This window comes from Mastomys coucha, unplaced genomic scaffold (genome assembly GCF_008632895.1).
Source record: "Mastomys coucha isolate ucsf_1 unplaced genomic scaffold, UCSF_Mcou_1 pScaffold22, whole genome shotgun sequence".
Taxonomy (NCBI): Eukaryota; Metazoa; Chordata; class Mammalia; order Rodentia; family Muridae; genus Mastomys; species Mastomys coucha.
In genome coordinates this window covers 198,608,464-198,622,412 of record NW_022196905.1, presented here as the reverse complement: position 1 = coordinate 198,622,412, position 13,949 = coordinate 198,608,464, and the positions used below count along the sequence as shown (strand labels likewise).

The 13,949-nt window shown below is 37.1% G+C and overlaps 1 protein-coding gene across 2 annotated transcripts in view; it reads left to right on the top strand.

The window, feature by feature from the left end:
- The first annotated feature begins 648 nt into the window (after nucleotides 1-648).
- Galntl6 (polypeptide N-acetylgalactosaminyltransferase like 6) overlaps nucleotides 649-13,949 on the top strand; it is a 1,048,694-nt gene continuing 1,035,393 nt past the window's right edge. Inside the window, exons 1-2 of one of the 2 annotated variants that reach the window (XM_031339868.1) lie at nucleotides 649-1,448; nucleotides 1,871-2,175. In XM_031339868.1, the coding sequence (XP_031195728.1) occupies nucleotides 2,038-2,175 (138 nt within the window). In that variant the 5' untranslated portion in view covers nucleotides 649-1,448; nucleotides 1,871-2,037. Of the gene's footprint in view, nucleotides 2,176-13,949 lie in introns of both variants that reach the window. The other variant, XM_031339869.1, reaches the window with a different exon arrangement.

The window sequence follows — 13,949 nt, the reverse complement described above, 5'->3', positions numbered from 1 at the left end:
GGGACGTTCTGGACAGACTGACGCTGCATGCCAGGGCATGCCCATCCATCACCTTACTTAGTTCACACAGGGAGTTAAGTGCTCTGGATCCTTGGCCAGGCAGGCACACAGGTTCCTTAGAGAGGCCACAGGTTCTCCTGTGTGTGATGAATCAGTTTTTTTTTTTTTTTTTGCGGGGAAGGGTCCCATCTGCTGGAGACTTATCTCAGTTCTAAGGTTTCTGGCTAACCAGGGAGGGGTGTGTGAGCTCAGCAAGGGACCAGAAGACCTCTCAGCTATCAGCAGCGGGAGGTGCAGGCATGCTAGGGTGGAGAAGCATCAGTTAGTGAAGCCAAATCTTAACCTGGGCCCCAGGTGCTGGCCGACACCAGCTGAGCTGCCTCTGCTCTGCACAGTGTTGTCTGGAAGCTGCAGCTAGCGAGGCTGTCCACGCGTGAGGATTCTCTTCCTCCCTCCACTCTACGTACCTGGCTTGAGCTGTAGCTTCTGGGGAAACCCTCTTCTCAGGGACCAGTCCAAACTGGGTTGCCTCTGCTCTCTGTCGCTGCCGCGCCTGCCTCGCTGTGATCCCATCAGGACCATGGAGGAATTCTCCCATTGCACTCCCACTCAGGGCGACTTGTACTCCGGAATTTCTGGCCTGGCGCCTTTTGGGTGAGCTCAGAGAGGAACCGGTCTCCCTGCCGGTTCGAGATTACCCGAGAAGAGAGGATCCGATTGTCCCGGAACTGCAAATCGATTTCTCTTTCACCGCCTTTATCCTCCTCTCCTTCCCCCTAGCCTCTGGGTTTGTTTATGTAGCATCTGGCAGCCGCTCTACCTTCCGGCCGGTGGCTCGCCCTCCCATCCCAGCCTCTAGGCTCCCGCACGTGGTAGACACCAGTATCGTCGCCAGCAGGCAGGAGACAGCCAGCGGGAGGCGGACGCCTGGGTGCCAGCTCCACGCGCGTTCTCGCCATCCTCACTCATCCTCCGCGCGCCCTCTCCCACTTGCCTGTAAAGCCCGGTCACACTTGACATTCACCGCCTGCCATCCGTCCCTTGACGTGAAGTGGAGATCGGAAATACTGCCCTGGGGGTGCTGGTGATGCTTCGCTGGGTTCGTTCAGTTGCTGGAAAAGAATGGTAACATGAACAGTGGAGCGTGAGAGCGTCGGAAGGGGACGAGATTGATGGGCTGAGAGCACACTTCTCATTCCCAGGACTGCACGAGGAAGGGACGTCTGTCTTGGTGCCTGCACTTCCTGGCTGGACACCGCTGACATCTGTATGCTCCTTTCAGCCAGGTTCCCAGGTCGCCCAGATGCTGCCTGCAGAGGAGTGTTCTGACCGCGCATGAAGATACAGGAGTTTGTGAACCCCTATCCAAACATAGTTCTGACCTGGTTATGGTGTCCCTGGATCCTGCCTGACAAGCTGGCTCCCGAGGGAGTTGAACTTGAGTTCAGGTGGGTTATCCCAAAGCAAGCAAAGAAAAAGCTGTTCGGGGAAGATAAGGAAGGTGATGTGCCAATGTCAAAAGCGAACACTTTTCTTCCAGATACTTGACTGGACCAAGCCACTCCCTCCCATTCAGTTCTAGCTTTTAATCTCCGACTCTACATCCCGGACCTCCCACACTAAGGGCGGGGGATGGTGGGCAAACAGTGATAGAAAAACCCCTCCTATTTACTGATATATCTAGCATGCTCTTGACTTCCTCATAACTTATTATTATTCTATGAAACGATTGTATTTACTCCTCTGCATTATATTAATGGAGGTCAATAGACTTAATGATTTCCTCAGTTGAGTCGTTTATTTCTAAGCCAACAGATAATACAGTCGTCATAGTTTTCTGGGGGAAAGTAACTGTGCGTTTGTTCTGCAGATGGTCAACTCCCTCTGAACCCTGCAGATTGGTGCTGAGCACACAACAAAAGTTTTTAGCTTCCCTTCAGTTTCTGGTGCTTCCCAGGAAAGAGGAAAGGACTTTGGCTAAACTCAAGAAGCAGTCTGGGAAACATCTCTAACTTTTCTCCATTGTTACCATTTGCAATGAAGAGGAAACAGAAGAGGTTTCTGCAAATGACTTTGTTATTCACTGTGGCTTTAATTTTCCTGCCCAACATTGGTCTCTGGTCTTTGTACAAGGATAAACACCTGGTGAAATCTGCAGAACCCGCGGAGCATCAGGTAAGTACCAGCCAGGGCAAGAGTGGCAGGAGGATGGGTTAGATGTGCACTGCTTGGGACTACATAGAGGAAAGGTATGAGGAGTTTCTCCCAAGTCCTCATAGGACTGAATACAGTGACTTTGTTGACTTTGGGCTTTGAGCAGGTCCTGGTTTGCAGCTAATGACACAGTGAATGGAACATAAAATGAGAAAGATTCCAAGGTCAAGACGAGAAGGTATACTCTTCCAATTGGTCATTGATTGATTTTTGACTTGAAAGGGGGTGGGTGGCAGGGGGTCAGAAGTGCGTTTGGTACAAATTCAATTACAGGGATTGGTTTCTGCCTTCTGTCTTGTATGCATGCCTATATTAAGTGCATCTGGCCAACTAAGTTCAGATTTTAAAGTGGTTTTACCAAATCAATTAATTGTTTGTTGTATATACTGCATATATTCTTATCCTATGGAAACTTAAACTTTGTCTTTTGTTTCCCCTATTGCTAATGTGATCTGCTAGGTTGCAGAGACAACTTAAGAATGTATATGCAATCCCCCATACCCAACATTTGATAACTTTGTTGCTAAAAGCCTTCCTTCATGTGCTGAACAATAGACTGTGTGGCGTTTTGCTTTCCTTCTGTTTAGCATGTAACTATTAGAATGCATATGTTAGCAGTTTGAGTTAATCCTTTATCTCAGTAACTTTCATACAGAATAAGACTACCAACTATCCTTCACAAAATATCAATGAAAATCATTATTGTTCGATTTCTGCTGATTAATAAATATTTTTTAAAGAAAAACTTTGAACAAGAGATTACAGCCTACTTCATGAAAGCAATATAGTTTTCTAGTTAGTACCAAGGGTTGCCTTGGAATATTGATATGCTTAATTTCATGGGCCATCACCTGTGTATTCTATGTACTTTTCTCACATAGAAGGGACGAAGTAATCCACTTCTAGATAGCAGCAATGTGCTTTGATAGCAATTGAATATTTTACCTATATTTAACAGAGTTTAAGTTTGCATTTATACAGTGAAGGATAGTTGTGAATTGTATGGAGGACATCTGATTTTTTTTTTCATTATGAGAACTAAGTATTGGTGTCTGAACTACAAAAAAAGAAAAAAAAAACCCGAAATGCTCTGCATGTTTAGTGGATTGGAATTTTGAAAGACAATGTTGGTATACTTTCATTGAGTTTTTAACCTTAATTATACTTCCCAGTTGAAATTTACCTTCAGACTGAAGTATTATGGCTTTTGTCATTCTAAAACATTCAGAGGAGATACCAGATTTCGATGTGAACTCACTGCCACATATTGACCATACATTTTTCCAATCTTTTATTCAAAGAAAAATAATGTTGATAGGAGTAATCAATGTATTACTAACAGAATTTCCATCAAATTAGGAAAATAAAAAAGAAAATATTTTATATTGTTATTTACTAATTAGTAATAAAATCTGAAGAATTGTCTGGGATATTTAACATGGACTGATAATTAATCTTATTAATGAGACTGTAACAACTTAAAGGTTGGCTATTGATTTTGAGGCTTAATGAGAAAGCTGTTTGTCCATTAGCATGAAAAAATTCCTTTTTAACTGTGCCTAATTCTGATCTCCAGAGAAGTTTCTCTGATTTTCATTCTTGTGACATGAAAGTAATCCTTAGTTTTCAGTAATAAAATGTTGGAGCTGGAAGATCTGAATGGCAGAAAAGCACTTAGTTGTTCTTTTTGAAAGTTTCTTACCGCATAGAAAAATGTTGATATTAGTGATAGAAATAGTACAAATAAAAATTCAAGAGAAAAGTTTTGAAAAGACAACTTATGGAAGAAGAAGATACTGATAAGATTTTGGTAAATATTCTTATGTAATTTAGCACTTCAAGCCAAATAACAATTTCACAGTTTTCACTTTCATACAGATTAAAAAAATTGATATGGAACTTTTATGTCATTATGTAAGTTTTGGATGAGTAAAAGTTAAATTATTTATAAATGTGGGTGATTAAAATGAAATTTGTGATAATAAATATATACACATATATACTTTATGATGTGATATTATGTACTAATTTGTCTTTACTTAAGCATTAGTGATTTCTATACTATAGGTTGTACACACAGGATTTCAATGTGGCATGTGATGTGCTATTTAAATTCAGCAATTCGTTTTCAAAAGCCTTTCCCCAACCCCCAGAAATCATGGGTTACTATGTTTATCTTAATGCTGCAAACTGCTGAGGATGGGAATGCTATCCAACTGCAAGCACTGGCAGCAATGAGGACTGCAGTTATTCAGAGCACATCACATGCCGGTCTACTTTCACAGCTGTTGTGTGTGAAACAACCAGTGATTCTTGTTCAGAACAGTTGAAAACTCTGTACAGGTTAAAATAAATCAGTTATAATAAGTAGCAGGAACGTAGGACAAGTTGGAAAGTTATAAACCTTCAAAGCTTGAGAACCTTTCCTAGATGTCCGATTTCATTATCATATGTAGTCTTTCTAGCTAGTATCTAATTTAAATTGTATTTATTTTGCAATGCAAGATGAATATTAAAAGGGTAACATATAAGGAACAGGAGAAAACTGCTTTCATACTTTTGAACTCAATGTTTAATATTTTGAAATTATACTGTATTATTACAAATTGTTTGCATTTATAGTAGTTTTATCTTAAATATGGTATTTATAATAATCCTGCATATTGCCAAAAAAGGAACAAAGTACATAAGAATTCCCAAGTAATTCTTCTAATTTTTTGTTGCTTTCATAACTACATAATAAATCCAAAGAATATTGATAAAATGATAATATTAATAATGCAAGCAAGTGACTATTATAAGGTTGAAATTAAATATTAAGTACCTCTTTAGAAGTATTTTAGGATGTAAGATGTTGACTTATATACTATTACATTGTTATGATTATATGATATTTTTGTTAAATTATTTACTCATTTGTTCTTATTGAAAGGGGTATCTGTTACATTATTTAAACAGTATGTCTGTATAGTACAATAAATAATGGTTGATTGATTGTAAATATATTATTTAGATTCTAATGATAGATATATGATTAATTATTTGGGTGATAAACCTTAATTTTATTTTTCTTTTTAAACATGTGAAATGCTACTTTTCTTAAGGTAAAACTGCATCAATATCTGCTACAACCTGGGGTCATAGGTGGAGTGAAAGGGTGATATACAGAGTAATGTAATAACTTAGGGTTAACTATTGCCCCTCATAGTATTATACATATTTTCCAAATTATTTACTCAAGTGAATGTGGGAAGGTTACCCTAAACTGCATTTTTTAAAATATACAGCATATTAGCCAGCTTAAAATAAGTAAAAAACAAGAGTTCCAAAAAATAATGCAAGACTGTTTACAACATGAAAAAACTGCAATTTTGTAGTTAAAAATAAAAAATAAAAGATGTAAAATCCATACATTTTCTAAGCACTGCTTTCTGAGAACTGTTCAGAATGTATAATTTCTAGAAATGGATGCTTGTGCTAAGTTTCTAGCAGATGAGAAAACAAAAAAGAAAACAATACAACAAAAATCCCCAAACTAGACCATGTCATTTGATCATGTGGGCTGCTTTATTTTTATTTAACTAACTTTAGAATTTATATTCATATCAAAGCTTTCTCAGGTTTGACATAGAATGATTTGTATAAAGTCCTAAGAGATTCCCATTATGGATATGGAACTTTTATGAGGCAATCTTCTGTTTTCTATGTGATTATATGACGATGTCACATATGACTATGCCTAGTATAAGTTTCACTTCTGTTTCCTCCACAAAATATCCTCTCTTGAAAAAGATAGTTAAGCATCTTCAACTTATTCCAGCTCACCCAATATCAATCATTTCCTCATTTTAGGGTTCGTCTTCTTTTTGGCAGGGATCATTATTTTCTTCAATTGTGTGTGCTTATTTTTAGTTCTTTAATATAAACACAACAGATAACTGATACCCAGCATATGAAAACTTTTTCATGGGTGTTTGTTATGTTACGTTAAAGCTGAATAAACAAAGTATTTGTTCCTTTCCTATCCAACTTTTTAGATATTAGAAATGCTGAAGATTGGGAATGAAAATAAATAGTTTTAACTATAACATGATATAGGTGGAATAATGTGTTCATTGGATCCAAGCTGTTTTTAATTAGGGGTGATGTGGATTTTAAATTTGAATTTTTATGGTGATTTTTTTTTAATTTATGGAAAATACATTCAAAATCACTATAGAATAGCAGCCCAGATACCACTGTAACAAGCATTTTAATTATTTCCTGGGACACAGAGGATCAGTATAAGATAAATTCATCACATTTCCCTATGGGAGATCAGGTGAAACACTGTATTTTCCTACCCATCTGATCCAAGAAAGAAAGGAAGGAAGGGAGAGAGGGAAGGAGGGAGGGAGGAGGTGGGGAGGGAGGGAAGAAGGAAGAAGGAAGGGGGAAGGGAAGAAGGAAGGAAGGAAAGCTTTTCTCATTTCAAATTATACCTTCTTATGCTGAATCAATTATTCTCTCTCAAATGATTACTATAATAGGAACTGAATCAAGCTGTAATATACAGGAAAAGTATGAGAAAGGCCAAGAATTTTGTTTGTTTGTTTGTTTGTTTGTTTTGAGACAGGGTTTCTCTGTGTAGCCTTGGCTGTCCTGGAACTCACTCTGTAGACCAGGCTGGCCTCGAACTCAGAAATCAGCCTGCCTCTGCCTCCCAAGTGCTGGGATTAAAGGCATGTACCACCACTACCCAGCCAAGGCCAAGGAATTTAAGATATATTCAGAAGTACATTAAGTAAATTGTTAGAAGTAGCTATGACAACATTTAGGAAATTTTCATCATTGTCTCTTCATAAGTATTTTATGCCAATGAAAACCATCAAGGGGACATCTAGACTCATCTCACAGCAGAGAATTAAAGTAAGAAAAAGGAATGCCCTCACCTAAAAGCACTTGGAATGAAATATGGGTGTATTTGTGATGCAATGTTCTTTTTCTTGCTTGGCTTACTGATGGTCAAAGATTGAGAAACGGATAATGAGGATCCTTGAAGCTACATGAGATGTTGAAGTTGTGCTCTTCATATTTGTGTGAGTGGTTTCAGCAGTACTCACATAGAACCAAACATATATGGGACATTAAGAGGATTTCAGTAAGGAGAAAAATAATCGATTAGTGATCAGACATTCGCAGTCCTTACAAACTCTATCGTTATACTCTGTGGATTTCAATATGGTCCCAACATAGAATTGTTATACTTGAATAGAAGCAGAAGAGAACAAACAAAAAGCATTGTAAATGATGGAGAACATACAGTAGATAAATTTGTTTAAAGTTTATAAACAGAAAAAATATCTACAGAGGAAGAATTCCATTCCTTTTACCACTCACTGTTAATATAGTAATGTCTATATCTAATACACAAGGTGATAGAAGAGAAAGGATTAAATGTACAAAAGCCCATTAAGGTTTTACTTCCAGTATTACTGATGGAGAATGAGAGCAGGATTAGCAATATGTCAGTGACACATATGGTCTCAGTATGAAAATTTGCATATGCCAAACTATTTCCTTTTCTACCACATATTGTCTACTGGAGTTTCTTAATTTTTTTCATTGCTTTCAATCCATAATAGGCTGTTCATCAAATCTGTAATACCATTCAAGTATTGTTAATGTAATTCTAAGTCATTATAAGAAAAAAAACAGCAAAACCGTCTGTCTCTGGAAATGTGTGCATCTAGCAAAAGAGAAAATCACAAAAGGATTAAGATGATAGAGGCTGTACAGAATATACATAGAAAAATTAAAGTCTTAATATAATTAACATAGTTGTGGTTTCCATAGAGTGGGCTGGCAGCTACAAACTCTTGTAAGCAGTGTTGACATCACAATGAGGGCCAGGAAGGCTGATTTTAAATCATTTTCAAGCATCCAAGGACTCATAGAATAGTATTTCAGTTTTTGAGTCTAGAAAGCCAGAGGCAATTATTGTAATAATTTTGAATATTTTTATCATATTAAAATGACCACATTGACAAGGCTACCATTTAAGTTTAGATGAGGTGGATATTCTTTCCCATTTATTTTTGACATTTCCCCAGTAGGAAAGTTTAAATGAACTTAGAAGGGGAAGAGATAACCATTTTCCATACAATATTTGTTCTCTTTTAGCAGGGCATTATGTAAGTTTTGAATAAAATTAGGTTAGTTCAAATTCTGGTTCTCTAATGTAGTACTTAGTGATATCTGACACTCCATGGATCTTCCACAGACCAACTTTCTTACAAGAACAAGGGCTATGATGATACCTTTCTTGTAGTTATGCAGTGAGGGTTCAATGCTTAATATATTAAAAAGCATTGAAGGTATGCACTACAGGTATAGATTATTGTTATTCATATTTTGGCTACTTATAAGCAACTATTGCCATTAGCAAGGTCATCAGTGTTTGTATAGAAAATGGTTTACAAATGCTTTCTTCCTGTCAAGATGAGATAGAAGAGAAATGTCACTCACTTATGGGTTAAATCAGTCACAGAGCATTATTGAAGAAATGAAGTGGACTGAAAGAAGGGCAATCCAGAGACTGCTCCACCTGGGAATCCTTCCTATAGTCAATCATCAAACCCAGACACTATTGTGGATGCCAGCGAGTGCTGGCTGACAGGAGCCTGATAAAGCTGTCTCCTGAGAGGCTGTGGCAGTGCCCGACTAATACAGAAGTAGAGGATCACAGCCATCCATTGGACTGAGCACAGGGTCCCCAACGAAGGAGCTAGAGAAAGGACCCAAGAAGCTGAAGGGTTTGCAGCTCCTTAGGATGAACAACAATATGAACTAACTAATACCCTCAGAGTTCCCAGGGACCACCAACCAGAGAGTTTACATGGTGGAACTCATGGTTCTACCGCATAGGTAGCAGAGGATGGCCTAGTCGGTCATCAATGAGAGGAGAGGCCCTTGGTCCTGTGAAGGTTCTGTGCCCAGTGTAGGGGAATGCCAGGGCCAGGAAGCTGGAGAGGGTAAGAGGGTAGGTTGGTGTGTAGGGGGAGCGGAGAGGGAACAGGGTTGTTTCCCCCCAACCCCCAGAGGGGAAACTGGGAGAGAAGATATCATTTGAAATGTAAATAAAGAAAATATCTAATAAAAAAAAGGAGAAACAAAGTGGATCTAGAAAATTCAAATTTATTATTTTTATTTTTTATTAGATGTTTTCTTTATTTACATATCTCCTTTCCCAGATTCCCCTCCAAAAGAAGAAATAAAAATAAAATAAAATATGAAAAAATTTTTTAAAAAAACCCAAAAACTAAAACAATTCCCTGTTCCCTCCCCCCCTTCCCTGCTCACTAAGTTGGTCATCAATGGGAGGAGAGGTCCTTGGCCCTGTGAAGGTTCAATACCCCAGTGTAGGGGAATGCCAGGGTCAGTAAGCAGTAAGCAGGGAGGGGTGGGATAGTGAGCAGGGGGAGGGGGGAAGGGGAAGGTAACAGGGGTTTGTTTTAGTTTTCTTTTCTTTTTTCTTTTTCTTTTTTTCATTTTTCTTTCTTTCTTTCTTTCTTTTTTTTTTTGGAGGAAAACCTGGGAAAGGAGATATTGTAATTAAAGAAAACATCTATAAAAAAAAAGAAATCACTCTGATTTACTTTAAAAAAACGAAATCACATTGAGGTATCTCTTCTACTTTAATTACTAGTAAGAACTATGTTTCCAATTCCTCCTTAACTTTTAGTCATGAACTGATTACATCGCTTAATTTTTGAACAGTAAAAAGTAAAAATAAAGACAAAAATAAAACAGGTGGATATAATATAATATATCTGTTATAATATATCTATTTTTATAAAATGATTCCCACAGAGTTCGAGGATGGATTACACCTTCTGCATTCTGGTCAGCCTTAGCTTGTTAATCAGCCCTTTGGAGATACATGCAGTAATTCCAGAACAATTATTGCACGAAGAATTTTCTTACTGAGGGAACCACATTTAGAAAGTGAGAGAATGACGGTGTTTGGGCAGAGTAGCCAGATAACCAGGGAAAGTAGCTAGCAGTTTCACTGATCTAAAATAATTACAAGATGCAAGAGTCAGCGTGAGGTAGGCTCCAATATATCCAAGTTCAAAAGTCGGACTCTTTTCTTAAAAAAATATCACTCAGCACAAGTGACTTTATTGAATATCAACTTGATAGTTTGGAGACACAAAGATTACTTCATTCATTTAGGTGTAGTTGAAGAAATTAAATAAATTCCTATGCAAATATTTTTTAGATACCTAGAAAATATTAAGCAAACTTTAGTAAATCATATTTTATAACCCTTCTGAGTTTATAGAGCATCAATTACATTTAATAAAAATTCATATATTATATAAATATATTGAGGGTACAATATAGTATAATTTTTATTTGTCTAATTAGTGTTGATAAAATACTTAATGTGCACTTTGCCCACGATACTGTGATATACCCTCAGGGAAATACACAGTGTTGAACAAATTGGTTCTAGTTTTCTGTTAGTCAAGACAGGTTATATCCATATTTGTAGTATGGAGCTGAAGTAAATTGTTTTACAATTAATGCATGTATAAGACAGAATTTAGAAGAGGTAGAAAAAAATAATGGTTATTTATTTGTAGTCCAATTCTGCCTACACAACCATCCTTTCAATAAGTCAAGATAGTTTGTAAAAATTAATGTGATATACAGATAAACAGAGTGAAAGTCAAACAAAAAGTGTATTTAAGTTTTGGAAGTAGGAACTGGAGAGATGAGAGCACTCATTGATAAATTGAGATAATAATGGTATTGATTCCCAAGAGCCTTAAGATAGTATATCAATAATCCATATAATAGTGTGCTTATAAGAGTAAAAGTAAATAGACATTAATAATAAACTTTAAGATAATATTTATTGATCTTCAAAAAGGAACTGACAGTTGTTTTTGAATCATCAGAGAACATGACATATGCAGTGGTAAAGTTCTATATTAGAAACGTATTTACAAAAGTATTTATTAGCCAGATAGTGATTATTCTACCAATATCAAGTGTTGGTAGTAAATACTTTTCACATATAATTCCATTTCATTTGAAATTCTGAAACCAGTGCCCATAAGAAAATATATGTAATAACTGTACAATATGCACCATAGCTAAGCATATGCAAATTAAAGGCAAGTGTCCTAGTTTCAGTTTCAATTCTTAACTAATTCTTTGGTCTTCAGTAAGTCTGTTTTTTTTTTTTTTTATTAATACATCCTATTTCTAAATTGGTCATGTGACTACATATGCTTGGTTAAGCTGACATAAAGGTTAAATTGAGGTAATATATGCATATGTTTATCAAAGTGGGTAGCATATAGTAAGCAGTTTAACATCTTTACTCTTACACCAAAATTCAGAAAGCAGGTTGGCAAAAAAGTAATGTTATTTCTACAACCTTCATTTCCTGAATCACCATAAAATTGTTATCTTCTTTGCATGTTTGATGTTGTGTATGGTTGTTTTTAAATGCATTTTGAAGTTATTTTAATTGTTGCTTCACTCATTTTATTTTTAGGTAGCCAATACAGAAACAGTATGTTACTTACTTTGAAGGACTCGCACAACTAGGTAGTCTATGTGTCTCAGTGAATTTGATTCCAACAAAGACTTAAGCTCTTCCCAGAATATACTTTCAGCAACAAATGCTAATTTGATGACCTCACTTTTTTCACACACACATTTTTAGTTTTTTGTTTTCTCATCACTGCACTTAGTATTAGTATTAATTCCTGAGTATGCATTCTGCCCCTGTGTAAATAATCTTTTCGCAATAATGTCATAGCATCAATCTGAATGTTGTGAATGCACTGAAGAATTCTGGCAGCAAATGACTTTCAGGACAAGTGTTTTATTAATTTGGGGTGGTCAACTTTATGTCCCTGCCTCAGTTTTCCCTCCCTTCTCTCCTTCCATACCCCCTTCTACCTCCCTCTACCCATCCACTCCCGCTCAGTTTCTCTTCAAAAATGGTAAGTCTCACATGGATATCAACCAGTCATGGCATATTAAGCTGCAGTGAGACTAGGTAACTCCTTTTCTGTTAAAGGTAGACCAGGAAATCTAGTTGGGGGAAGGGTCTCAAAGGCAGGCAGCAGAGCTAGAGACAGCTCCTACTCCCACCTTACAATCCTCTCAAGAAGTCCAAGTTATATAACTGTAACAAACCTACGGAGACCTAGCTCAGGCCCTTGCAGGCTCCCTGGTTGGCCTTTCAGTCTCCCTGAGCCTCTCTGGGTCCAGGCTAGTTAATTTTGTGTGTTTCCTTGTAGTGTCCTTTGACTCCTATACTCCTTCTCTTCCTCTGCTGCAAGATTCCTTAGGTTCTGCCTAGTGTTTGGCTTTGTGTCTCTGCATCTGTTTCTATCAGTTGCTGGGTGAAGCCTTTCTGCTAATAATTGGGCTAACTGCCATTTACTCTTGTGTAGTAGAATACCATCAAAATATCATTAGGCAACATTTCATTGATTTCCTTTTTTGTCTAGTTTTATCATGAGTCTGGGCTTTCCAGTCACTGGTTCATGTCCCTTTGGGCAATGTCAGAATTAAGCCATGTCTCATGGCATGGGTCTCAAGCTAGATCAGTCATTGGTTGGACCACTCTCATAATCCTGTGCCACCTTTACGGAAGTACATCTTGTATGCAGGGTACATTGAGGTCAAAGGTTTTGTGGCAATTATAGTGACCTAATCCCTCCACTGGAAATCTTGCTTGAATACAGAAGATGATCGTTTTAGGCTCTGTATTCAAAGATTCACCTTTGCTAGGAATCTTAGCTAGGGTCACCCTCATCAATTACTGTAAATTTGCATTTGCCCTATGCTTTTAGCTTGTCCCAAAGATGCCCCCTGAAAACTTCTGTCCTCCCTACAACTGATCTCTTCAGTTCCCATCCCCAACCCCTCACCCTGTCCAGGTCCTTTTCCCCATCCACCCATGAAGTCTGTGGTGCTTTGCTTTTATCACTGAAATTCATACATATATCCTCTCTTGAGCCCTCCTTGTTACTTTGCTTCTTTGGGTATATGGATTGCAGGGTGGTTATCTTGTACTTTAGGGCTTATTTCCACTTATAAATGAATACTTACCATATTTGTCTTTCTGGCTCTGTTTTACCTGACTCAGTATAATCTTTTTGAGTTCCATTTATTTGCTGGAAATTTCATCATATCATTGTTTTTCATAACTGAGTAATCCTACAATGTGTGTGTGTGTGTGTGTGTGTGTGTGTGTGTGTACATATATTACATTTTCTTTATCCATTATTTTGCTGAGTGACCTCTAGGTTGTTTCAAGTTTCTGAATACTTTGAATAGAGACACTTTGAACATATTTAAACAAGTATCTTTGTGGTATAGTGGAGCAACCATTGGGATATGACGTAAATTTCCCAATTTTCTGAGAAACCACCATATTGATTTCAAAAATAGAAAAACCAAAAAAAAAAAAAAAGAAAAGAAAATAGATATATACACACTTGCACTCTTACCAAGAATAAAATATGTTTAGCATATAAGCTCTACTTGTGTCTTTTAGCCAGTCTAACTGTCTTAAGATAGAATCTCAGAGTCATTTTGCTTTCTATTTCCCCAATGGCTTAGGTCATTGTCCATTTCTTTCTTTCTTTCTTCTTTTTTTTTAATATTTTTTATTAGATATTTTCTTTATTTACATGTAAATTTCTCCATTCCCAGTTTCC